The sequence below is a fragment of the Mandrillus leucophaeus genome, unplaced genomic scaffold (genome assembly GCF_000951045.1).
Source record: "Mandrillus leucophaeus isolate KB7577 unplaced genomic scaffold, Mleu.le_1.0 Scaffold1060, whole genome shotgun sequence".
NCBI lineage: Eukaryota > Metazoa > Chordata > Mammalia > Primates > Cercopithecidae > Mandrillus > Mandrillus leucophaeus.
The window spans coordinates 377,140-401,140 of NW_012098766.1; the positions used below are offsets into that span (position 1 = coordinate 377,140).

The window sequence follows — 24,001 nt, forward strand, 5'->3', positions numbered from 1 at the left end:
GACTGCATTTTCTCTATGTCTGTTTTTCCTGTGGCCTCAATTGGAACACCATGACACATGTAATAGGTCTTCGCTTTTAAGGCCTTTTGATTTCATGTACCAATTTCTGACTTCACCATTTATGTTTGGAATTGTGATTGCCTGTATATTATTTCTTGATTCCAGCTAGTCTCTCTTGAAAATCTTCTGGGTTTTTATTTTTCCTGTTGAATTTTTTTCTTTGTAATTTTAATAATTCAGGGTTCCTCTTTTTCATATGTAAGTCTTAAGCTGTAAAGTTTGGTATAAATTGGAAATACATCTTTTGAAATAGTTAGAGGCCTTTGATTTAACAGATCTGGATACTCAGATGTTTAAAGGTCATTTTTGTAATATATTTATATTTACATGTTTACAGTTAACTATTTTGTTTCAGTTGTTAGGTCATTTGTGTCATCTAAGAAAAAAATGCTTAACTGTCACCTCTTAACAGGAGGACCTGTACAGAAACAGTATTATGTAAACAAAGGCACTGGTTTTTTATTTCATACTAGAACTCTAAATCAGATTTTAATAAAATTTCACTGTTCTTTACACTAGCTGTTATTAGTCTTTAGCTTACGGAGTATATTTATTCCATTTATAAAACATAACGTAGAATATTTAGAGTAGGATCCTTTGGTTTTGCAGCTGTACTATATCATTCTATAACTTCTATTTTTAATCTACATTAAGGAAGACCACAAAGTAGAATCTAGTTGTATATTGTGGGGGATTGATATGTCTTTCATGTATAGAGCCTGTTCAGTTCGTATTACTATTTGAAAAATGACACAAAATTCTTTTTATCTTAGTAAATTAAAGTTTATGAAATACATACACATTTTGGGTCAAGAGGTGAGTAGGGAGAGATGTTTTCATTTCCTTCTCCTTTAACCTTGATGGGCCTTCTGGGGATGCTGGTTGGCTCTTGGCAGGCTCTCAAGGTACCTTCTGTCTGATTCTGACCTTGGGATGCAGGAATCTATTGGTCTGCCCCTTGCTCTTTGGTGCTCCATGAGCAGAGGGTCACAGGATTGGTGCTGACAGCGTACAATTTTAATTTCTTACAAAGAGCTTTTGGATGTCTTCACTGTACTCCTTGAATTTGTTATGGTGATTTTTTTTTAAATGCCTATAAAGTCGATGGCTGCCTGATAGCACCCTGGGAGATTCATTTCACTTTTAATTGGGAACTCTTTTGCAGAGAATGTCATTAGGATCATTGTTGTAGAGAACCCCCTGCGAGTTTCTCCAATTTTGATGTTTATTAGATGTTTGCTGTGGGAGCTCTCGACTCTTGTTCCCGGGAATTTTGAGTGTTTCCAGTCATGGTCATTTGCATATAGCCACAAGTCCACTCACAGGCAATGTTGGTTATCAGTGAGATGCCACTGTTCAGATTGTGAGTGCATCCATAATATCTTTCTCTTATTTGCTAGGCCGAAGATGGTGTTAGTGATTGAGAGCTGCTGGCTGGCACCCTTGCAGAGCAGGAGTAAGTGAGTGCTGTTCAGCTTTCCAGTCCTGTGAGTCTGATGCCTTTCCTCCATGTTTTGGCATCACTGCCAAACATATGCATTGAAATCCTTCATGATCATCAGTTTGTCAGATGATTATATTGTTGCAAAGAGTCTGTCCAGGTCTTTTGTATCTTTTTTTTCTTTTTTGTCACCTTAGTGTATGTCCATTGTGACGGGGACGTAGGCATTGATGATGATGATGGAAGAAGGCACAATATATATCACAACAAGACTAGAGATTTGGGGTTTAGTGAATGATTACAAACTCGGCAAAGGGAAAACTTTTCCAGAGCGCCAGTGTCGTCAGCCCAGTGCTGCATGAGCTGTTGTTCAACAAATGGACTTTGGCCCAGTCCTGTGGTGCCGCGTGTGTTTCTCAACAGTTTACTCGTTTATCTTGTGGATTGCTTCATAGTATGGTGTGCTGTTGCCATCTGCCACACCTGTGTTACAGGGTAAGAGGAAGTTTTGCATTTGCTTGCACGGTGCATCACAGAAGTGTAAGCCCTTGAAACACAACAAATCAATGCAGTTTGGCTGGCAAAAGGCAGGCAGTCTCTAGATGACCTCTTCTCCTGTCCTCTTCTCCATTGGGAGTGCGTACTGCAGCCCTGAGCAGGACAATACATATGGCCAAGGGGCAGGCAGAGAACCCTGTGGAAAGGAGGTCCCACCTGTTTGCATAGAACTGTGGAACTGAGATACACCTGCCCTCATCAGAATTAAGTTATGTGACCTCTGAAAGAAGATTGATGCGGAGCCATCTGACCTGGTCTATTCATGGACAGTCGTTACACTTCACAACCTAGACCAAAAGGCCAGATCTATTGCACATCTTCCTTAGGCAACAAGTTTCCTTATCTTCATCTACCTTGATTGTTGTTGTTAAGTGAGGCCCTTACATTTGCTGTATAAAGTCCCAATTCAGGGTCATGGCTAGAAATGGTGTGCTAAAGAGTACCTCACTGTTAAGAGTCCTTGCAGTGATGATTTATTTTATCAGGAGGTATATATGGCTGCATATGTGGCTTAAGGTGGTGGTCACAGCATCATCCCTTAATTTGAACATTTAGATTCCACTCCACTGGACTAGCCAGGCACTTTCTCCCTTTGTAGAAAAATACTTTTACAAATTTCCACTGTAGTTAAGATACCATATGAAAACTAGCTTTGGATATGTAAGGTACGCTTATGGTCCCAGGCCCTCTATTCCTTTCCATGGAAACTGACCACTTGTAGTTCTGGAATGGAAGCATATAAGAAGGACGGGAATGAGAAATTAGGATCCTTAATTGCAAATGTAAGTGGAATGAGCTTACCCTGCCCATATTTAGGTTTATGTTCTTATCTTTTTTCTGGTGTCCTTACGGAATGTTGTCTTTCACTTGGTTACTAGTTAGGTGTATTCTACTAGGAAATTTACATCTTAGAAATCTATCTATCCATCTGTCTATTGAAGGACTATATTGATAGACTTCCTGCCTTCCACCAGAGTGGGTAGATGAATATATCCTTTGATTTAGAGAGACACTTCAGAGCCCCAGCATTTGGTATGAGCTGAAGTTAATTCCAGCATGTTTAGGTTCAAGAAAAATATTTATCAATGAAATCAAATTGTTGAAAAAAATATTTTTATTAAGGAAACCTGATTCCTAATCATAGGCATCAAAACCTTTAAGCTCCGTTAAGTTATGTTAAAGGCTTTATGGTCAACAATTAGGATTTTGATAATTATCATAAATGTCAAACATGCAAGTGATTGAGTTACAAGTTTTTATTAATCCCATGAAAAGACTGTAGAAACTGCTACAACATAACTAATTGATTTTGCGTTAGGGTGATCATTCAGTTGACATAAATCTTTCTCACAGTAAATTTATATAATATTGCAATGCAGAAGCCTTCCATTGTGTTTGACTACCTCCCCTCCCCAACCTTAGTGTGGATGCAGGGTCTTTAAGGTGTATGATAAATGAGCTGTTTACTAATTTCCTGTTGAAGTGAATACACATTTGCAATTATTGGAATTTATTATTTGGGGGCATCTGGCTCATCCTTGTTTTTGTTTGTTAAACAGGAAAAGGACCAGCGCAGCCTAGACATAAACACTGCCAAGTGCATGTTGGGACTGTTATTAGGAAAAATCTGGCCCCTTTTTCCAGTTTTTCACCAATTCTTAGAGGTACCAAATTGTTGTTTTATGAAATGTATGTTTGCTTGCTTAGAACTACCAAATAATTTTATTTACCCATTGTATGTAATTTTTTGTTTGTTGTACTTTTCTGTCTATGTAGGAATTATGGTGACATAATTGCTGTCAGTCAGCAACTACCTGTCTTCTTGGAGTGCATCTGTGTATGCGTTTAATGTTGTGTTGCTTCATTCCACATTAAAAATGCATCCAAAACAGCCACAGCTCTGTCCTTTTCTCTCTTTTCTCATCCCCATTTTAAAGCTTCACTTTTGTTTATATTTTCTGTTCTTTGTAACAATAGAGAAAGAAGATTTACTTTCTTTTGACTTTAGATGAACTTCCACTTTTATTAAGCAGAGGTTTAAAAGACAGTCATCTGCCTTCTTACCAAAATTAGTTTGTAATCTGTTCTTATCTACTCTTATCACCAAGTAACTTGAGGACCTTAGATCAATCTAAGTATTAGGCAAACTGACAATATCTCCTTCAGTTTAAATTGTCTTCAGATCAGTATCAAAACAGTCCAGCACTTTATTCCATCATTGTTTGTGGGCTTTAAGTATTGATGATCAGAAATTCTGAGCTACTGGTTTTGTTGAAGTGTCATTCTGTGGGACCTGGAAGTATATGGGATACAAGTTTGAGTTACTTGGGTTGTCATATATGGCATCCTCCTTTCCCTCCCACCCCAAGCCCTTCTAAAAACGGTCCTTTGTTTGCAAGGATGAGGGTGTTGGGTCTTTGAGAAAATGCTGGGCTGTATGATGACTCTGGCTTCACTCTTGAATAATCCTTCTCACAACTTACTTTATGTAATAGTCCAGAAAATTTTAATATCTGATAGGATTCTTTGAGAACTGTTATTAAAAATTTCTTTTAACATTACTAACTGGGACTCCTCAAAAATTTAAAAACTAGTTTTACGTAAGTATCTGTTTACCCAGTAGTCCATGTCGACATATAATCTGTTCTGATTTCTCTGGCAATCCGTTGAGATGAGTTATCATTATTTGGAAAAATAAATAGAAATAGTTTCCTGTTCTCAGAGAGTTTAGCTGGATTTGCACCTGCGTGTAGAGTCTTAAGCTGGAAGACCTGGCCTGGAGGAAATCTGACTTTGCATAATTCCAGGTGCATCATCAACTGTTTCAGAACTGGTTTTTGCTTTTACTTGCTTAGAAAGTTAAACTTATAGTCTGTGCTTTGTTCTCTTATATTAGTCTGCATTTTTCTTTAAAAAAGACAGTATTCCTCTCATTTCAGCTTTTCTTGTGTTTGCATCCTCAAAACCATTGGCCCAAATCTCTTTGCTTTTTATGTACTTGTATTGTTTTACTATGTTTCTGATTTTAGTGGGGAGGTTTTAAAAATCATTGGTTCTGGATTTTATTTATGAATCTTTGTACAGGGATACTGTATTTTTAAATAGATACATGGCAAAGTTCTTGTCTAAGAGGAATAGAAAAACTATTTCACAGCTATTCTAGTTTCTTTTATGATCAGATTCCAGTTTTGAATTATTAGAACAGTAATTTTTTTCTGTGACAAGAATACCTAGTTTTGAGACCACATCAAGTAACCTGCTGCTGCGTGTGCTTTAAGCCAAAGGCCTGGCCATGGGCAGTGCTGGTTATGTCAGGGGTTATATTAATGGGACCTACTCTTTATTTAGCACTTACTTTGTGCCAAGCACTGAATGAAGTGTTTCACATAAATTAGTAAATCATCTCTTTTAATTCTTACAATATCTTTGTGAAGTAGATATTATCCCCATTTTATATAAAACAGCTTTTGCAGTTTAGAATTTTCACTTCTGGGGATGTATAATCATGTTATTTTGATGTGCTTTCCATTTTGTATTGAGACCCTATAATATTTTTGTAATGACAATTGTCATCTTAAATTCAACTCTTACTCTCCCTCACCATCCTCCTAGATTGGTGCTTAACAAACCTCAAATGCAAAGAGTTAACCTTACATGAACTTAAATGTTGATTCATAGAGCAATTGAAACCGTCCCATTTGTTCAAGTGTCAGTAATTCATATTACTTTTCCCTCCATCAGCAATCAAAATACAAAGTTATTAATAAAGACCAGTGGTGCAATGTCCTAGAGTTTAGCAGAACGATTAATCTTGACCTCAGCAACTATGATGAAGATGGAGCATGTAAGTACTGCCGCTACCCTTCTGCCATTCATGTACCTTTCTATATCATCTTCATTGGGAAAAGCCTCGGCTACATTATTATTATTATTATTATTACTATTATTACTACTACTACTACTACTGTTTCTCTCTTTCACTCCAGGGCCAGTTTTGTTGGACGAGTTTGTGGAATGGTATAAAGACAAACAGATGTCCTAGGACTTTATGCATAGCAGCGAGAGAGTCACTGTTACCACAGTTATGTCACCCATTAGCCATAAATTGCTGTTTGTATCAAAGCGCATGCTGCTTTTCTTGCACTGTTTCCCTTTCGCAGGAACATGTTGGTGTTTGCTATTGAATTGGCCAGCTCTGCTTGCTGTGTGGCATTGTTCTCTTCGAAGGCTGCTTTGCAGTTTGTATTTACACTACAGATTGGTGAATTTGCCAATGTCCTCACTGTGATTATGTGTATATTGCTGTTTAAATTTTGTATATGTGTATAAAAGGAAAAACCTTCACCTAGAGATTATTTCTGAAAAATGTATTGTAAAAATAATTTTGTGGCATTTCTAGTCCCTTTTTTGAATGAACCGATTATACTTGATTTGGTCTCCTATGTAGCATATCAGAAAACACGACAAAACTGTTACCATGAACAAACATTGCCAGAATTAACCTTACTATTTAAGAGGCCAACTTCTGGAAGGAGGTAAGAGTCATAACTTTTCAGAGGCATATGCCAAAGATCATTTGGTATATTTAACAGTATTAGTGTTCTAAAATGATGAAAGTTATAATTATTTGAACATATAGATATGTAACATGCCACAAATTATTTCCACCACACGAGGTATATAAGTTGTTTATTTTTTAGTGTTAAAATTATAGTAGCTTGAATGTAGGTACCAATGAACAAACTCAAATTGCACCTCTTTTCTTAAAAGAATGGAATTTAAACTCTTGTAAACATTCTTTAACTTTTTTGTTCGTTTGTTTTCTTTTTTTCCTTTTGCATTCTTCTAGCCAGTGATTGATCTGCTAATGCTTTCTTTGCCACTCTAAGTAAAATTTATTTTGCCTCCTCAATGAAAACCTCATGGTTTTGCTGGCTACTTATAACTGCATCACACTTCTAGTTGTGGCTTGAATTTTCAATTAAGCTTTCATGGTGTGTAATTTTCCAGCCTTTTGAGAAAACAAGCATACTATAAGTGAGAGCTGTTTTGTTTTCTGTTTTGTTTTCCTTGTTTGTTTGTTTCATGCTAGGCTTTTCCTGGCAGCATGTCCATTGCAGGCAGTGGACAAGAAACCACCAGCATTGAGCTAACCCAGTACATGCTAGGACCTGTCCTAGAGGGGCCACTTTTCATTACCTGAGTTATTTGTACAGAAGGGTGATGGCCATTATTTTTGTGGATGAGGAAACAAGAATAAACAGAATGGTATTTTTAGGTTTGTATTTTATGTCTTTTTTTTTTTTTTTTTGCCATTCTTGAGGAAATATAGAGATGACGTTTTCACCCCAACTATCTGGTGCTATTGAATGACTAATTCAGTCCCTAAAGTTCTGTGAAAACACAAAAGTCTAATGATTTGAGTGAGTGGTGCATTTGAGGAAGTAAATGCTGTCGTCAGCAAGATCCGTGATTTAAGCATGTGATGATTGGAAAAGGTTTGGGTTATTTGGAAGTCTGGCTAAAAATTCTTTTAGGTGACATGTGATCCTTTAAATGGCATTAAGTGAATAAAGCACACAGACAATGCTACTCTTGACCACTATTTTACCATTTCTTTGCAAACAGTGTTCACATTTTCATATTTTTTCCCTAACTAACCCACCAAAGAAAGAAATTTTGTATGTATATACAGTGCGTGTGTGTATACAAAATCATGATATAGTAGAATGCAACGACTTTCTTTTTTCTACCAAACGAAAGGTTTTATTTGCTGTGAAATAAACCAGAAGTTTAAAAAACCCTGTAGTGATTACGCATACGTAACCACTCCTTGTTTGCAGATTCACTTTCAACCTTAAAAATTAATACCAGTTTGCATAAACCAATATCTGAAAAGAATAGAACATGTTAATGGCAAGCAACAGCTATTAAAACTGATGTGATGGATGCATTTGTTTTGCAGTGGTGGCTGGCCTAGGCAGATTTGGATCTGTGAATTGATTCATTTTCAAAATCATTCCATAAAGTTAAAAAATTACACTTTAAAGGCAACAGGTCATACAGTTCTTTAAATTTGATCAACTGTAGCTTTATTTAAAGCAAATGTAAATCATAGATGGAGTTATTTTAAACATTATGCTAGAATATAGATTTTTTTTTAAATGCTAATAAGCACAGTTAATTCTAAAATGAGAGGATTGTTACAGGAGGGAGATGTTACAGTTACTCCACAATCAACATGTTGATGGTGGGGAAAAAACTGTGTAAAAACTATTGCATTATGTATGATAAGAAAGTAAGTATTCCAAAGGGATAATCTTGCATATTAAGAAAGCTCCAAATAATCTTTAAATTACCTTGAAAAATTAATCTCTGTGACCGCTGAGTGGCAGAGTGCTTACCCTTGGTTTTCTTGATTTTATATAGTTATTTCTAAGGGGAGAAAAAGGGGTCAGAGTAATACATTTTCTTAACAACCTCTCTTAAGTTGCACAAAATTGAACAATCATCAATAACTTATTTACTGGCTACTGTTGAATAAATTAGGGTGCCTTCATCTGGGTTTTCTTTAGTACCTAAGTCTACAAACCTTTCTCTTTTTCTATTGTGTTTTGAACTCCACATTGCAGTACTCTCTTGTCATGGAATACAACCTTTAGATGTTTGCTGCTGAAGTAGGTCAGAAATTTTATTACTTGATTTGCCCCAAACATCCACTGTAATGTTACATGCACCTTTTTTGAAGCATGAACTCTGAATTACGTTTTTATAAATCTGACTAGACAAACCTAGATTCTGGTTTCACAATAGATTTATTTTGTCTCTCACTCTGCATTTTAACAGTGCTTTTGAAGTTTATACAGAAAGCTTTAAAAGTTAGTTTGTGTCCTTAGTTTTTATTATTACAACTGCTAAAATACCTCTGTAAGCCTTATCCTTTATTCCTTCATATGTTGTATAATAAATGTATACATTTCGTTGACCAACTAAAATGTTGGGTGTCTGTAAATGAGACCAAAACGTGGGTTGCTTTTTTCATAAAATAATTTCTATTGGGGGTTACTGTTCAATGGCAGCAGGTAACCTATAACTGTGAATGCTTCATGTCGTCGGTATTTGCATTACATTCATAAAAGTGTGCAAGTCCTGTGACTCCCAGCTTATGCCACCTAACTTGAGTAAAGCAAACTGGTTTTAGGTTTCAATGAAATTGATGTAAAATGATATCCCATAAATAAAAAGTATTTGTGTTTAGTTTCAGAACAGATGTGTAAATTTTTTCTTCTCTTCTGGCTTTCTCTTCAAAAACCATTTAAGGTAGTCTTTAAAGCATTTTTCATCCTTTTTTGTTTGTTTTTTCGAATTTTCTATTGAAAATTTCCAAAGCTACAATAATATAATGAACATCTGTGTACCTGTGACTTAGATTTTTCAGTTGTTAACATTTTACCGTATTTCCTGCCTTACTCTTGTGCCATACATGTGTGTGTACTTCTCACTTTCTGTAAATAGATTCTGAGAATAAATTACATTATGACACTTCACACCTGATATTTTGGAATAAGGGCATTCTCCTATGATGCATGATACAATGATACAGTGATCACGCTCAAGAAGTTTAATGGTGGTACAATACTATAATAAACTGTGCAGATTTAAATATCCCCATTTGTACCAGTCATGGTCTTGATAGCTGTTATCTTTTTAATCCAGGGATAAGCATTGTATTTAGTTGTTACACCTCTTTAGTCTCTTCCAATCTAGAAACAGTATTTTAAATGTTTTGATTAAAGATAGTGCAGTCACTCCTCAGCCAAATCGTGATTTTTTAAAAACCCACCGTGTTTTGTATATTTTTACACATTGAGCTAAGAAGAATTAAGCACATACTGTGGGCCACAAGCCAGGCAGGAATGACCACTTTTACTGCCCTCAAGGCTGCCACCCAATTGATCTGTATGTGTGTATTAGCCCTGGCTACCCCTTTCTAAAATTGTCTTACACTATACTAGAATGTAAGCTTTCTGAGGGAGGACCTCTGGCCATGTAGTGGATGGCCAGAAAATGGAAGGAAGCAGAAAACAGAATTTCCTCTCTGGGCAAAGAATTGTCAGGACCTAAGAAACATGTAAAGATTAGAAAATCCAAGAATAAATCGAGGATGATTTTTATTTTTATAAGCTTGAAAGCAAGAGAGAGGAAGTCGAAAATAAGATTCCTTAGAATCCAGGTGCACACTGTTAAAACTGTCAATGTGGATGATTCTTTAAACCATAATTTGGGCCAAAAGCTGAGCATCACGCCAAGAAAATACCTCTGCTTCTAGACATCAAGAGAGGTGGAGATAAAGGAAAAAGCTTAATGCCAAATTGATAGCAGTGAGAGGCAACAAATCTTAGGACAGGGAATTCTTAACTTGTGGCAGAGCAAACAGTAGAAACTCATGAGACATGTTATCCAGTAATAGAAAATAGGAACATGAGATTTATTCCACTGGACAGTACTAGGACTCTACATGTATATTCATGGGAATTGAAATAAAGTTCTCCGGTGTAATTGGAACAGGATAGACTGAGGAGAGAGTAAACCACGAATGCTGGCTCAAGACAAAAAACCCAGCAGAGATGAATTGCAGACATACCCATGACGGAAAAACTTACACAAGATCACTCTAAAGGAAAGACATTGTTAAGCCCTTTGAAATGATGGGGTGGAGAGGAAAGTGAACTGAAAAAATGAAAAACACCCACAGGAAGAAATCGAAGACGATTGGGTCAACCCCAGGGCTACCGAAGTGAGGAAGAAAGTTGGCTGTTTGCAGACAGTGACTTTCTTAATTTGTTGAGCATACATGAAGGCAGGACGTGCTTTTTCTATGGTCACTGGTTGCATCAAATAGAAATGAGTTATTGGAATGTTACCTCCAAATCCTTACATGAAGAGTAAGCAAAAGATGAAAGCTTTTGATTCCTTTACAAAAGAATTGCTTTTGGGACTTTACTATAGCTAGAAGAAAAAAAAAACCTATCACGCGAGGAAGTAACACATCAAGCTTTCTGGCCTGGTAAGGCAGAAGGTAATTCAAAATCGGCATGCTCACCACTTTTGGCACGTTCAGCAGAAAAATGTTTAGCTTTTTCTCTGCCAGAATTTGTTCCTAGCATTTATTTCCAGTTGCCTTAACAAAAAATAAAATCATCCCATGTATATAAGTACTTGCTTAGAAATCATGGTGAATTAGTACGTAGGCTATGCTGAGAATAATAATTGGAAACTGAAAAACAAAGATTGACTATAGTAATTAAATGGAAACTTTAAAAACCATCATTTAAAATGTGAATCTCTTCTCCAATAAGTATATTCGGTCCTTTGAAAGAAATTCCTTTGCAATCACTCTCTGAAGAATATAGATTGTAAAGAATCCTGGCTGTGAGAAAGGAAGCTGAAAAGGGTTTGTTTTTCCCTCTGACACTTTGCAGCAGAGACATCTCAGAATTGCCTAAGTGTGAATATCTAAAATTACAAACTAGTGTTCTCTAGAAATCTTAGGATACATGTGTGATGGTATAGAAAGCTACAGCTGTACTCATTACCAGTGAAATAATTCATGAAAAAGTTTTGGGCCAACTTTCAATAGCATGTTGAAAGTCATTGCATTTTCTTTGTCTCTACTTGCTTATTGTTCATTTTAGCTTCATTACCTGTAGTGACTTCTATGTATCCCATTGTAAGAGTAGGGCCTGGACAAGGTTTGTAATCCTATCACATTTCCAAAATTATTGAATAAAGTAATAGATGCCTTCTAGCAACCTATTCTGTGTGTCTGTGTTCTGTGTGTCAGTGTTCTGTGTGTCTCAAAGTGCTCATAAATCCTCCAAGTCCTTATTTTGCCTACATCAGGTTTTCAGATTCTCAATATAATCATTGTATCAACAAACTTTAATTGTGTGTTAGGCAGAATTCCTATGTGAAATTGGTAACACAGGCATTAAAGTTTACAAGAGTGCATAGAGGAAACTGGAGTAAAAAATCAAGAGACTGAAGAATTAGGAAAGACCTATGAATGGGAGGCCTTATGCCCACTGAGTGTCAGTGCCTTTAGACACTTAGAAATGGTAGACCAGAAACACCAACTGGGTTAGAGCTGAGAGTTCCTTTTGGAGAGTATGGTATAATAGGGAGAGATCAGGAATTGGTGTGATGCCACATTGCATACTCATGGATCTGGTTTTGTTGGTGCTCCAACACCTGGATGGGTCAGCAAGCTCTAATGGATTTTAGAGATGTAGTCAAGAAGACCAGTTGGTTGCTTATTGACATCATTTAGCTCCTTTGAGAAAAAGTGTCCAGCCAGTGTGCTTTATACTGACCTCCTTGAACACCTTTCAACACTTACGTGAAGTATGTAGAGGAACCTGAAGTAGAATTTAAGTAACTGGTCTAAAGTCAACATAGCTGGAAAGTTGGAAAGCTGAGGTTGAAGCTAAAGTCCGTCTCCACCCCAGCGCCTTGGGGAGCCCCAAGAAATAAACAAAAGTCTGGCAAGAGCTAAGAAGATTGAGTTCTGTAGGTCTGTATGCTGTCTGGCTCATTCAAGGTCTCCTAGTGCCCTTTACAGGAAATCCCCTCTCTCCAACCCAAGGCCCTGGCATCCAGTGAGTTCTAATTTTTTCTCGTTTGCTGGGATGTCATATAAATGGAATCCTATGTTATGTAGCCTTTTGTTTTTGCTTCTTTCACTTGTAATGCTTTTCAGATTTAGCCATGCACCATTGATTCATTGCTTTTTATTGCTGAGCAGTGTTCCATTGAATGGATGTGCTATGAAATGTTGGTGGACATTTGAATTATTTCCAGTTCAGGGCAATTATTAATATTTTTGTGAACATATGCTATTATTTCTCTAGACCATTTTGGGATCAAATAGGATTGCTGGGTCAAAGGATAAGTGTATGTTTAATTTTGTAAGAAATTGCCAAGCCATTTTCCAAAGTCATAACCATTTGGCATTTCTATCAACAATGTATGAAAGTTCTAGTGGCTCCCTATACCCTCATCAGCATTTAGTATTTTCAGTTTTTAAAATTTTAGCCATTCTCATAGGTATGTACTGAATGCTTTCTGACTTGCAAAATACATCAAATACATAGTGATGAGCAAATTAACCCAGGGTTGGTAAGCTCATTTATGGTTTGAGCAAATTCAGTTTTCTATAACAAACATACTCTGCAGATTAACCGAATAAACACAGTATCCTGTGACATGTTTTACAAGGTCTGTAGTAACATGTTTCCCAGCTAATGGTTACAGACAGTCTGTTACTTCAGAGTATAGTAGTTGAGTATTTTGGAATGTTTCTTGCTCCTTTTCAGCTCTTGTGAAGAAGAGCTATAATTTGATAACTAGAGATTGTCCACATAGATTTCAATGTAAATAAGATTTTATATTCACCTATCTGGTCCACTTTGTTCACTGTGTCCTTCTAGCCTCCTCTTCCTCATTGGCTCACTCATACATATTTGGAATTCAAAGGCTGTCACTAAAATTCTTCCCTCTTTAGTTTTGGAAAACTTCTAAGGATAGATCCATTTCGAGAGGCTTATAATTATATTTCACAGTTGACAAAGTGCTTTTTACATAGTCTCATTTTAGTCACACAACCACCCGATGAGGTAGATTTTATTATTTTCATTTAACAAATGAAAACAAAAAACAAAGGGGTTGCAGAGTTCCAGTGACTTATTCAAATTCACACTTAGTAACTGAAAGAAGTATGCCTGGAGCCTGCATCTTCTAGTTCTGAATCCTATGTGCTTTCTTCCATGCCACCCCAACCCCATGCCCTGTGCTTTTGCAACTTTCCTCTGTGATTAGTGCTAAAAGCCATAGGCCAAGTGAAATGTTGAAGGCCAATTAAGGATGGCCAGGTCTAGCCCTGACATCCTGGAAGCTGCCTTTGGCTCCACTAGGCCCTACTTTGAAAGAGCTTTGGAAGATCTCATTGCTGCTCTGAGGAGACGAAGGGCAACATCACTCAAAGGAGTAGAGGAAATGCATAAGGCAGCCCCCAGTATAGTCTGGCCGAAGCCATCTGGGAGCCAGCACAGAAATCTTGACAGCCAAGTACTCAGCAGGCAGGAAAGCAGAAAGTGAGCCCTGGAGGAACTGACTGTGTGTCAGGCAGAGGGTTAGGGACTAGGGATAATACCTGGTCCCCGCTCTTAAGCTTAGACCCATGGAGGAGCTCTGAATGGTTGTACCCTGTTAAGTCAAGCTTAGACAGGGGATTCAAAGGGTGCTGTGAGGCAAGGTGGGAGGTTGGGTGGGTTTTATTAGTATTCTGGAGAGTAATAGAACCAATAGTGCTTGCATGTGTTTGTACCATATGTAGGTAGAGGGTGGGGTTATTAAGGAATTAGCTTATGCAGTCATGGAGGCCGAGAAGTCCCAAAATCTGCAAGCACCCATAAGTTCCAGTTTGAATCTGAAAACCTGAGAACCAGGAGAACTGGATGTAGTTCCAGTTGAAAAGCCAGCAGACTCAAAACCCAAGAAGAGCCAATGTTTCAGACCAAGTTTGGTTGCAGAAAAAGATTCATGTTCCAGCTCAAGCAGTCAGGCAGGAAGGGTTCCCTCTTCCTCTACTCTTTTCTTTTCAAGTCTTAAATTGAGTGGATGAGACCCATCCATATTATTGAGTGCCATCTACTCAAGTCTGCAGATTCAAATGTTAATGTCATTCAGAAACATCCTCACAGATAAACCCAGAAAAATGTTTGGGCAAATGTCTGGGCACTCCATGGCCCAGTCATGTTGAAACACAAAATTAACTATCACAAGTCCACCCTTTGTCAGTTTGGAACCCATACACATCTCCTTAAACTATAAACTCCAAATAAAGACAATAACAATGTCGTAATTTCACCTCACGATAACAACTACCTTGCATACAACTGAAAACACACCAACTCCTTTCCCAGAAGAGAAGATGAGGTATTTGAGTGATATTTACTCTTCTCCATAATATCCCATTACTTAAATAATATGATATAAAATTAATACTTAAATGTTATTATATCAATACATCTATCACAAGGTAAGAATAAGAGAAGGAAGAAAACAAACATATAGAGTGTGTTACGGACTGAATGTTTATGACTCCCCAAAATTCATGTGTTGAAATCCTAATCCCCAATGTGATAATATAAGGCCGTTTGGAAGGCACTATGTCATGAGGGTGGGGTCTGCAGGAATGTGATTAGTGCCCTTACAGAAAGAGACCCCAGAGAGCTCCTCAACCTCTTTCTGCTATGTGAGGATATAAGGACAAGTCAGTAGTCTACAACCTGGAAGACGGCCCTCACCAGAATCCAGTCAAACTGGTACCATCTCAAACTTTCAGCCTCCAGATTTGTGAGAAATACATTTCTGTTGTTTATGAGGCACCCAGTCTATGGTACCCTGTTACAGCAGCCTGAAGTAAGACTAAAACTGACACAAAGATCCATGACAAGATAGGGAAGAAATACTCATGAGAATTAGTCTTCATTCCTCTTACTAGTCATGTGGTCGTAGGTAGTACTTGTGACTGACTACTTTTTTCCACTACCCATGCTTTATTCCCTTTGCCTTAAGCAAGCACCTTAGCTGGTCATGGTTCTTTACCTGTCAGGGTGATCCAGTCTATTTCTGAAGGGTCTTAGCCACTACTTGGCTAAGTCATCTTGCCTGGATTGAGTTGTACTTTTCCATTGATCTTAATCACAGGACTTGGTAATACTAAGATGCTTTAGGGGATCTCCCATGTTTCAGACATACTCTTCCTTGCCTCCATTCTGGAACAGAAGTATAATTCCTCCTTGGTAGGCAGGATCAGTCACCCTAGCTGACATTGTAACTCCCTTCTTTGCCTGTCGATTCAGAGACATGGGGAATCCAAAGTGGCTCAGTGGCAGTCTTAACTGTCAGTTCAATGGAATCGTTGTTCTGTCTCCTGATGGAAGCATTCCTCCCTTTGGCAGAAAGATCTCTAGTACAGCAGAGCAAAGGGCACAGGGACAGGAAGTTAAAATTTTGCTAGTGGATCACTCGTGTGGTAGTGATTTGTGCCACTCCCATTTCCACCCCTTGATTCCTAGGCCAGTGAATCCATGTTATGGAAGAAACAACACCATATATATAGGATGCTGATTCAGAAGATATAACCCTTCTGAAGAAGCTTGCCCCAGTCCTGCAAGGTACTGTGCCCACTTTGTGTCTTCAAAAGGCCACTCCATGATTCTATCAAGACAGCTGCTTCAGGGAGTGAATTCCATGAGCATGAGTTCATTGCTGCACATCTTTGCCTGTGAAATGAGTTCCTTGATCAGAAGCAATGCTGTGTGGAATACCATAACAGTGGATGAGGCAATCTGTAAGTCCATGGATGGTAGTTTTGTTAGAAGTATGCAGGGAAGGCCAATCCATATCTAGAGTGTCTATTCCACTAAGAACGAAATGGTGTTCTTTTCTTGATGGGAAGTCGTCCAATGTAATCAACCCATGGGCAGGTAGCTGGCTGATCACCCTGGGAATGGTGCCATATCAGGGACTCTCAATGTTGGTCTTTGCTGCTGGCAGAGTGGACACTCAGCAGTGACCATAGCCAGGTCAGCTTTGGTGAGTGAAAGTCCATGTTGCAGAGCCCATGCACAGCCTCCATCCATGCCACCATGGCTACTTCATTCATGAGCCCATTGGCAATGACAGGGGTGACTGAGGAAAGAGGCTGACTAGTCTCAGAACAGTCATCTATCCACTTATTCATGTCCTCCTCTACCGAGGTCACCTTTTGGTAATAGCACACAACTCCCATGTTTTTTCCCCATTCAGAGACATCTGACCACATCCCTCTTCCCCATATTTCCAGGGGAAATAAGTTGGTTGCCAGTTTGCCAATCATGTTCCTTCCAAGTCCCTGACCAGCAAAGCCATTGGCCACAGTCTATGAATCGGTATATCACTGGCTATTGCTCCTTCCAAGCAAAGTGAATAATCAGGTACACTGGTTGGTGTTCTGCCCACTGGGAGGACTTCTGTCCACCACCGTCCTTCAGGAATGTCCCAGAGAGAGGCCATAGTGCTGCAGCTGTCCACTTTCATGTGGTGTCTGCATATTGTGTGGGATCACCTGTACACCAGTCCTGAATCTTCCTCTGTCAACTGATCATAGGGTACCCCCCCATGAGGCCTTAGGTAGAGGCTGGAAGAGAGAAGGCAGTGTAGCAGGAGTGTGAAGCATGGGCATTTGTCACTTCATGTAACTTACTCGTGCTATCAGGGCCTGCTCAAAGCCAGTCTCCCATATACACCACTTCCATTTGAAGATGGAGTACCTCTGTGTACACTTAACTTTATGGCTTGGTGGGACAGAACACCAAGTTCATGATGGACAGTCCAGGTTTCATGGTAATGTGTTAACCATTCTAGGTTTCCTAAGGCCCACTAGCAGGCCAATAGTGTTTCTTACAAAGGAAGTAGGTGTTGTTGTACCTCTTTCGGTTGCAGGAGATACTAGATGCAAAAACTTATCTTCCACTTTAGGAAGACATCTCAACAAGCCTCACACCACGAGACCCTGAAACATTTCACCAAGATAGAAGTCTCCTAAAATTTTGTTGAATTGTTTTCTGATCTTTGGCACACAGATGTCTTGCCAGTAAGTCTAGAGTAATTGCTACTTCTTGCTCACTAGGTCCAATCAACATAATGTCCTCGATGTAATGGACCAGTGTGATATGCTATGGAAGGGAAAAGTGATGAAGAGCCCTGCAAACTAAATTATGACATAGAGCTGGAGAGTTTACATACCTTGAAGTAGGACAGTGAAGGTGCATTGCTGACTTTGCCCACTGAAAACAAACAACTTCTGGTGGAGATTATTGGCAGGGATGGAGAAAGGAATTTATCAGATCAATAGCTGCATATCAGATACCAGGTCCATGTTTCAGACAGCCAACCAAACAAACTGTTAGAGACCTGCATTAGTCAGGGTTCTCTAGAGGGACAGAACTAATAGGATAGATGTATATAAAAAGGGAAGTTTATTAAGCAGTATTGACTCATACTATCACAAAGTTAAGTCCCACAATAGGCTGTCTGCAAGCTGGGGAGCAAAGAAGTGAGCCCAAGTTCCAAAACCTCAAAAATAGGGAAGCCGATAGTGTAGTCTTCAGTCTGTGGCTGAAGGCCCAAGAGCCCCTGGCAAATCACTGGTGTTAAGTCCAAGAGTCCAAAAACTGAGGAACTTGGAGTCTGATGTTTGAGGGCAGGAAGTATCCAGCACAGGAGAAAGAAGAAGGCTGGAAGTCTCAGCAAGTCTGCTCTTTCCAACTTTTGCCTGCTTTATTCTGGCAACTGATTAGATGGTGCCTACCCAGATTTAGGATGAGTTTGCCTCTCCCAGTCCACTGACTCAAATGTTAATCTCCTTTGGCAACACCCTCACAGATACACCCAGGAACAATACTTTGCATCCTTCAGTCCAATCAATTTGACACTCAACATTAACCATCACAAGACCTAACTCCCAGAACTGCAACATTAAATGCAGAATCTCTGCCTAGTGGGGCTGTCAATCAGACACCAGAGAATGTGTTTTATGTCACCCCACAAAATGGGCTCACAGGCTCCAGCCCCAAACTTAAATTGACAAATCTAAAAGGCTTTGGACTTTGGATTCCTCTGACCTTGAGGATTTCTTCCTCTGTACAAGCTGCTGACACAACTCCACTTTGGGCATGCCTTCTGAGAAAAAAGGGAGTCCCAGCAAAACCATGTCTACTGGCTCGAATCATCATGTATCCTTGAATATTTGCATATACTTTGCATTGTTTATTAGGTGAAGGGATGGTAAATAAAATGGAAGTTTCCATAGTTAAGTCCCCATTCCCACCAACCTTCAAAATCATTTGTGTTAATTTACTCAAGCAATGAAATCACATCTGGTACAGCAGCTGCAATTGCAATCACCACCTGGTTAAACTTATGATAATCCATTGTTATTCTCCAATATCTATTGATTACTTGACCTCCATAATCCCCTACTGTGACCGGTGAGCCACAGTATATATAGATATTTCAGGTCTTCTGGAATTAGTGTCAGTTCAGAGTCAGAGTCCAGTAGTCCCACAGATGTTTGATTATTTCCTTTTTTTCAATGCAGTTATCCTGGTAAAAGACCATAGCTCTTTTGAGGAAGACTAGGAGATTAATAGTGTAATTTTTTGTTTTGTTTTGTTTTTTGGTTTTTGTTTTTTGAGATGGAGTCTTTATCACCCAGGCTGGAGTGCGGGGCGTGATCTCGGCTCACTGCAACCTCCACCTCTGGGATTCCAGCAATTCTCCTGCCTAAGCCTCCTGAGTAGCTGGGACTACAGGCATGCACCACCATGCCTGGCTAATTTTTTAGTAAAGATGCGGTTTCACCATATTGGCCAGGCTGGTCTCAAACTCTGGACCTCATGATCCACCCACCTCGGCCTCCCAAAGTGCTGGGATTACATGTACATGTGTGAGCCACTGCGCCCAGCCTTAATAGTGTAAATTTTTGACAGTGTACTGGAGTCCTTCCTCAAAGGGATTTAGTGTCGCCTTTATTCAAGGTGTTCTGGGTCTGTCACTAGGGTTAATATTGAATTGTTTCACTCCCTTTTCTACTCTTTGACTCCTGGACCCATGAATCCTAGTTAGCTGAAATCTGGGGGTTGATTGAGTAGCTGTCATTCTCTGTTTTTATGATTCAGGTTAGATTTTTGTTTACCTGACCTGGAAGTTTTCTGCTTATACAGATGAGGTAAGAATTTAGTCGGTTCCTATCTATTTCACTTCTAGGCACACTGTGATCAACTAGTCAATAGCAGAAGTTAGTGAGAGTCAGACTATTCTGATTGCTTCTCTGACTCTGTTGTTCATTATGGTTACCAGGCCCACCTACCTTTAGTCCCTGCCCCACCACTTGGCCCCTGCCTCCCTGGGATCCAATTATTCCCATTGCATTTAGGTTTCCCAATTCAGTGGCTGTAGTTCCCATGGTGAGGTCCCATCTACAGAGAAGAGCAATCACAAACTTTTTCAAGAATGTTAGGCTCCCCACATGAATTCATTTCTCATGTTATTGATGAAAGGTATGATTTCTGAATCCTCCCAGGGTGAATGACTATGTCTTAAGTAACAAATCCATTCTAACATACCAACCTCCCTAAACCTTTGATTCCCTTCCTCTGCATTAAACCAGGGCAGGTAGGACACTTCCAGATTGCTCACTGTGGGCCATCTTTTGGTCCATGTTTCAGATACCCAACCAAACCAATTTTTAGAGCTCCTTCTAACTCCCAGAACTGCAGCATTAAATGCAGAATCTCTGCTTAGTGAAGCTATCTCAGTAAATTTAACCTGATCCTTCTGTTCCTTCCACTTCCTTCTGTTCCTTCCACCATTAACCCACACCTTTTTTTTTTTTTTTTGAGACAGAGTCTCCCTCTGTTGCTGTTTTGAGACAGAGTCTCCCTCTGTTGCTGAGGCTGGAGTGCAGTGGCACAAACTCGGCTCACCGCAACTTCCGCCTCCCAGGTTCAAGCGATTTTCTCCTGCCTCAGCCTCCCAAGCAGCTGGGACTACAGGCATGCACCACCAGCCCCAGCCAGTTTTTGTATTTTTAGTAGAGATGGAGTTTCACCATGTTGACCAGGCTGGTCTGAAACTCCTGACCTCAGGTTATCCACCTGCCTCAGCCTCCCAGAGTGCTGGGATTACAGGTGTGAGCCAAGGTGCCTGGCCCCCACACCCTTAATATCCATTCCCACACATTCCCCAGATGTCTAGCTGTATAAATTAGAAAACTGGAGTCGGTTTTTTGGAGTGTAGCTCACATCCTCATGGGTCACATTTTTAAGTCTCCTTTATGGGCCCACTGGGACTTGAGTCTAGTTATAGGTCTAGAAGCAAAGAGGATTGGTAGGGATGGGTCTTGAGGAGACTCAGCATGGTGTTGCATGGCAACTGCCTCAGGAGAGAACATGGTAGTTTCTTCAGTCACTGCAGGATTTATTTCCTCAGTCAGAGGTGAAAACGCCAGTGCCACTGGGGATGGGGAGACTGCCTCTACTGGGGATGAGGAGAAATCTTACACTCCAGAGAAGACTCATCAGAATTTTGATGAGTCTTCAAACTCACTGATGAAACTCAGTGTTCCCAGCTTCATTCATCAAGGTTATCCCACATGTCACTATTCCAATTTGTAGATCTCATTGTTTCCTAATCCCAATCTACTTTAACGGTAGACACTCTGCAAGGCTGGGAGTTCAACTTGTATTATAATTCAGCCAGTTGCAGGATGAGATTCTGCATGTGATTTGATATTTCAATCATCTCAGCCTTGCGGCTACAGAAAATAAGGATCTCTTTCAGGAAACACACAGAGCCTTCAGATCATTTATATGGCACTTGAGCTGGAATACAAATCCCTGAGCTTTTTTTTTTTTTTTTTTAGCCACGTTTTCCAGTGTCATTAAGAGCAACCAGCCAACCTTAGCATATTCATTAATTTTTGAAAAATGTTGGAAAGTATCATATACACAATCACCCAGCTTCTTGCTTCTCATAAGCAGTGGATTAGGAGTATCCAATGCAGGTATCTTGCATATCTCTATTGCCAGATTACAACATGGACAATCAGAGCTTTCTTTACTACTAGAAATATATTCATTAGCATATTTAAATCTAATCACAATAGAGAGCCGATTCTAGAAACTACAGAACCAATTCAGAAAACACTCCTTAAAAAATTCTGTTCCTCTAGACCCACTCCTGGTGCCAAAATCTGTACTACTCAGGATTCTCTAGAGAAACAGAACCAATAGGAGACTATATATATATATACTTTATATATAGTTACAATGTTAGACCATATATATGTACACATATATATGTGTGTATATACATATAGTCTAATATTCCAATCTCCCATATATAAATACATATATTTTATATAGAGAGAGTTATTTTATATATTTTTTTATATATGTATATATAAAGAGATTTATTTTAAGGTATTGACTTCCATGATCCTTGAGACTGAGAAGTCTCACCATCTGCTATCTGTAAGCTGGAGACCCAGGAAAGCTGGTGGTATAGTTTGAAAGCCTGAGTGCTGAAGAGCCAATGGTGTAGATTTTGGTCTAGGTCTGAAGGCCTGAGATCCAGGAGTGCTGAAGGTAGGAGAAGATCCACATCCCAGTTCAAGTTGTCAGGCAGAGACAGCAAATCCTTCTTTCCTCCACTTTTTTCACCTACTCAAGCTCTCAATGGATTGCATCATGCCTTCCCACATTGGAGAAGGAAATTTGGTTTACTCAGTCTACCCATTCAAATGCTAATATATTTTAGAATAACCACAGATACTTCCAGAAATAACGTTTTACCAGCCACTTGGCCATCCTGTAGCTCAGTCAACTTGACCCAGAATTTACCATCACAGGCCCCTATCATCTTTATGACTTCATTTAACTTTAAACCTCCCTAAAGGCCCTGTCTCCAAATATAGTCACATTGTGAGTTTTGGCTTCAACATATAGATTTCAATGGACATATTTTAGTCTATAATGGAGGGAGAATGGAGAAGACGGTAGAAAGTCCAAGGAGAGAGGTGAAAGTTTGGAAATGCCCCTGAAAAGAGTAAGAAAAGATAAGGAATAAATCTAATTGCCCAGACAGAAATAAAATGGAGAAATGAGACTAGGTATGTAACTATGGTACAGAATGAACTTATGAATTCAGAACCTGGACATTAGGTGAAGGTGACATGAGCTGATAGGCTCCAGTCCAAAACCTAAATTGGCATTAAAGGCAGGAGGATTTGGGCTTTGAACTCCTCTGGTTTAGAAAATGTCTCCCTCTGTACAAACTGCTGAGACCACCCAACTTTGAACATGCCTTCTGAGGAAATAAGGAAGTCACAATGAAACAATGTTCACTAGTTCGAGCCATCATGTATGTATGCTTGAATACTGCATATACTTTGCATTGTTTACTAGGTGAAGGGATGGTAAATAAAGTGGAAATTTCCTGAGTTGAATTGAGCTCCTCTTCCCACCAGTCTTCAAACTCATACCAGCCCTATGTCCAGCACAGTCCTTGCGGAATGGTCAGTAGGCTTGGGCAGAATGACCTCATTTGTAAGAAAGAGCATGGAAAGGCTGAGGCCAGCATGAGAAACTTTCTAAGTTTTTGGAGTTGTGTAGTCTAGTTGGTAACTCTCCATAGTTTTTGAGTTGCAGGCCCAGTGAAAGTTTGGCATCTGTGGGATTATTCTGGGGCACTGGAGGGGATGACCTGGTGGGTTAAAACAGAAGAGTGGGACAAGGTTCATGCTGAATCTTAGCACTGCAATACCAGGAATACAAAACTTCTCACTAATTTGGAATAAACATCAAAAGAGGTCAAATTCTCCCAAGGATACAGTAAGCCTTAGGAAACGAGATGCTAAGGTAGAAAGACACTGTATGACCACTTAGGTAAGGAGGACTCACCTAGTGGTACCACCAGTTTCCTCCCTTGGATCATCTCCAGGGCTGGATTCTCACTTGGCAATTAGGGGATCCTGAAGGGTGTTCTGGAGGACAGAAAGTGAGGGAAACCAAGAGTCTAACCAGGTAGAAGACAACCACTCCTATTGAGAGGTGACAATGTGCTAGCAGCCCTCACTCTCAGTGCCTCCTCGGCCTGGGCATCCACTCTGGTGGCGCTTGAGGAGCCCTTCAGCCCACCACGGCACCGTGGGAGCCCCTCTCTGGGCGGGCTGAGGCCGGAGCCTCCTCCCTCTGCTTGCAGGGAGGTGTGGAGGGAGAGGCACGGGCGGGAACCCGGGGCTGTGCTGACGGGCCAGTGTGAGTTCCGGCGGGT

At 39.6% G+C, this 24,001-nt stretch overlaps 1 protein-coding gene across 2 annotated transcripts in view; it reads left to right on the forward strand.

Moving 5' to 3' along the window:
* DCUN1D4 (DCN1, defective in cullin neddylation 1, domain containing 4) overlaps window positions 1-9,325 on the forward strand; it is a 73,436-nt gene extending 64,111 nt beyond the window's left edge. Inside the window, exons 9-11 of one of the 2 annotated variants that reach the window (XM_011984310.1) lie at window positions 3,619-3,723; window positions 5,801-5,903; window positions 6,046-9,325. In XM_011984310.1, coding sequence (XP_011839700.1) covers window positions 3,619-3,723; window positions 5,801-5,903; window positions 6,046-6,101 — 264 coding nt within the window. In that variant the 3' untranslated portion in view covers window positions 6,102-9,325. The remainder of the gene's footprint in view (window positions 1-3,618; window positions 3,724-5,800; window positions 5,904-6,045) is intronic. The other variant, XM_011984314.1, reaches the window with a different exon arrangement.
* Window positions 9,326-24,001: the final 14,676 nt, after the last annotated feature.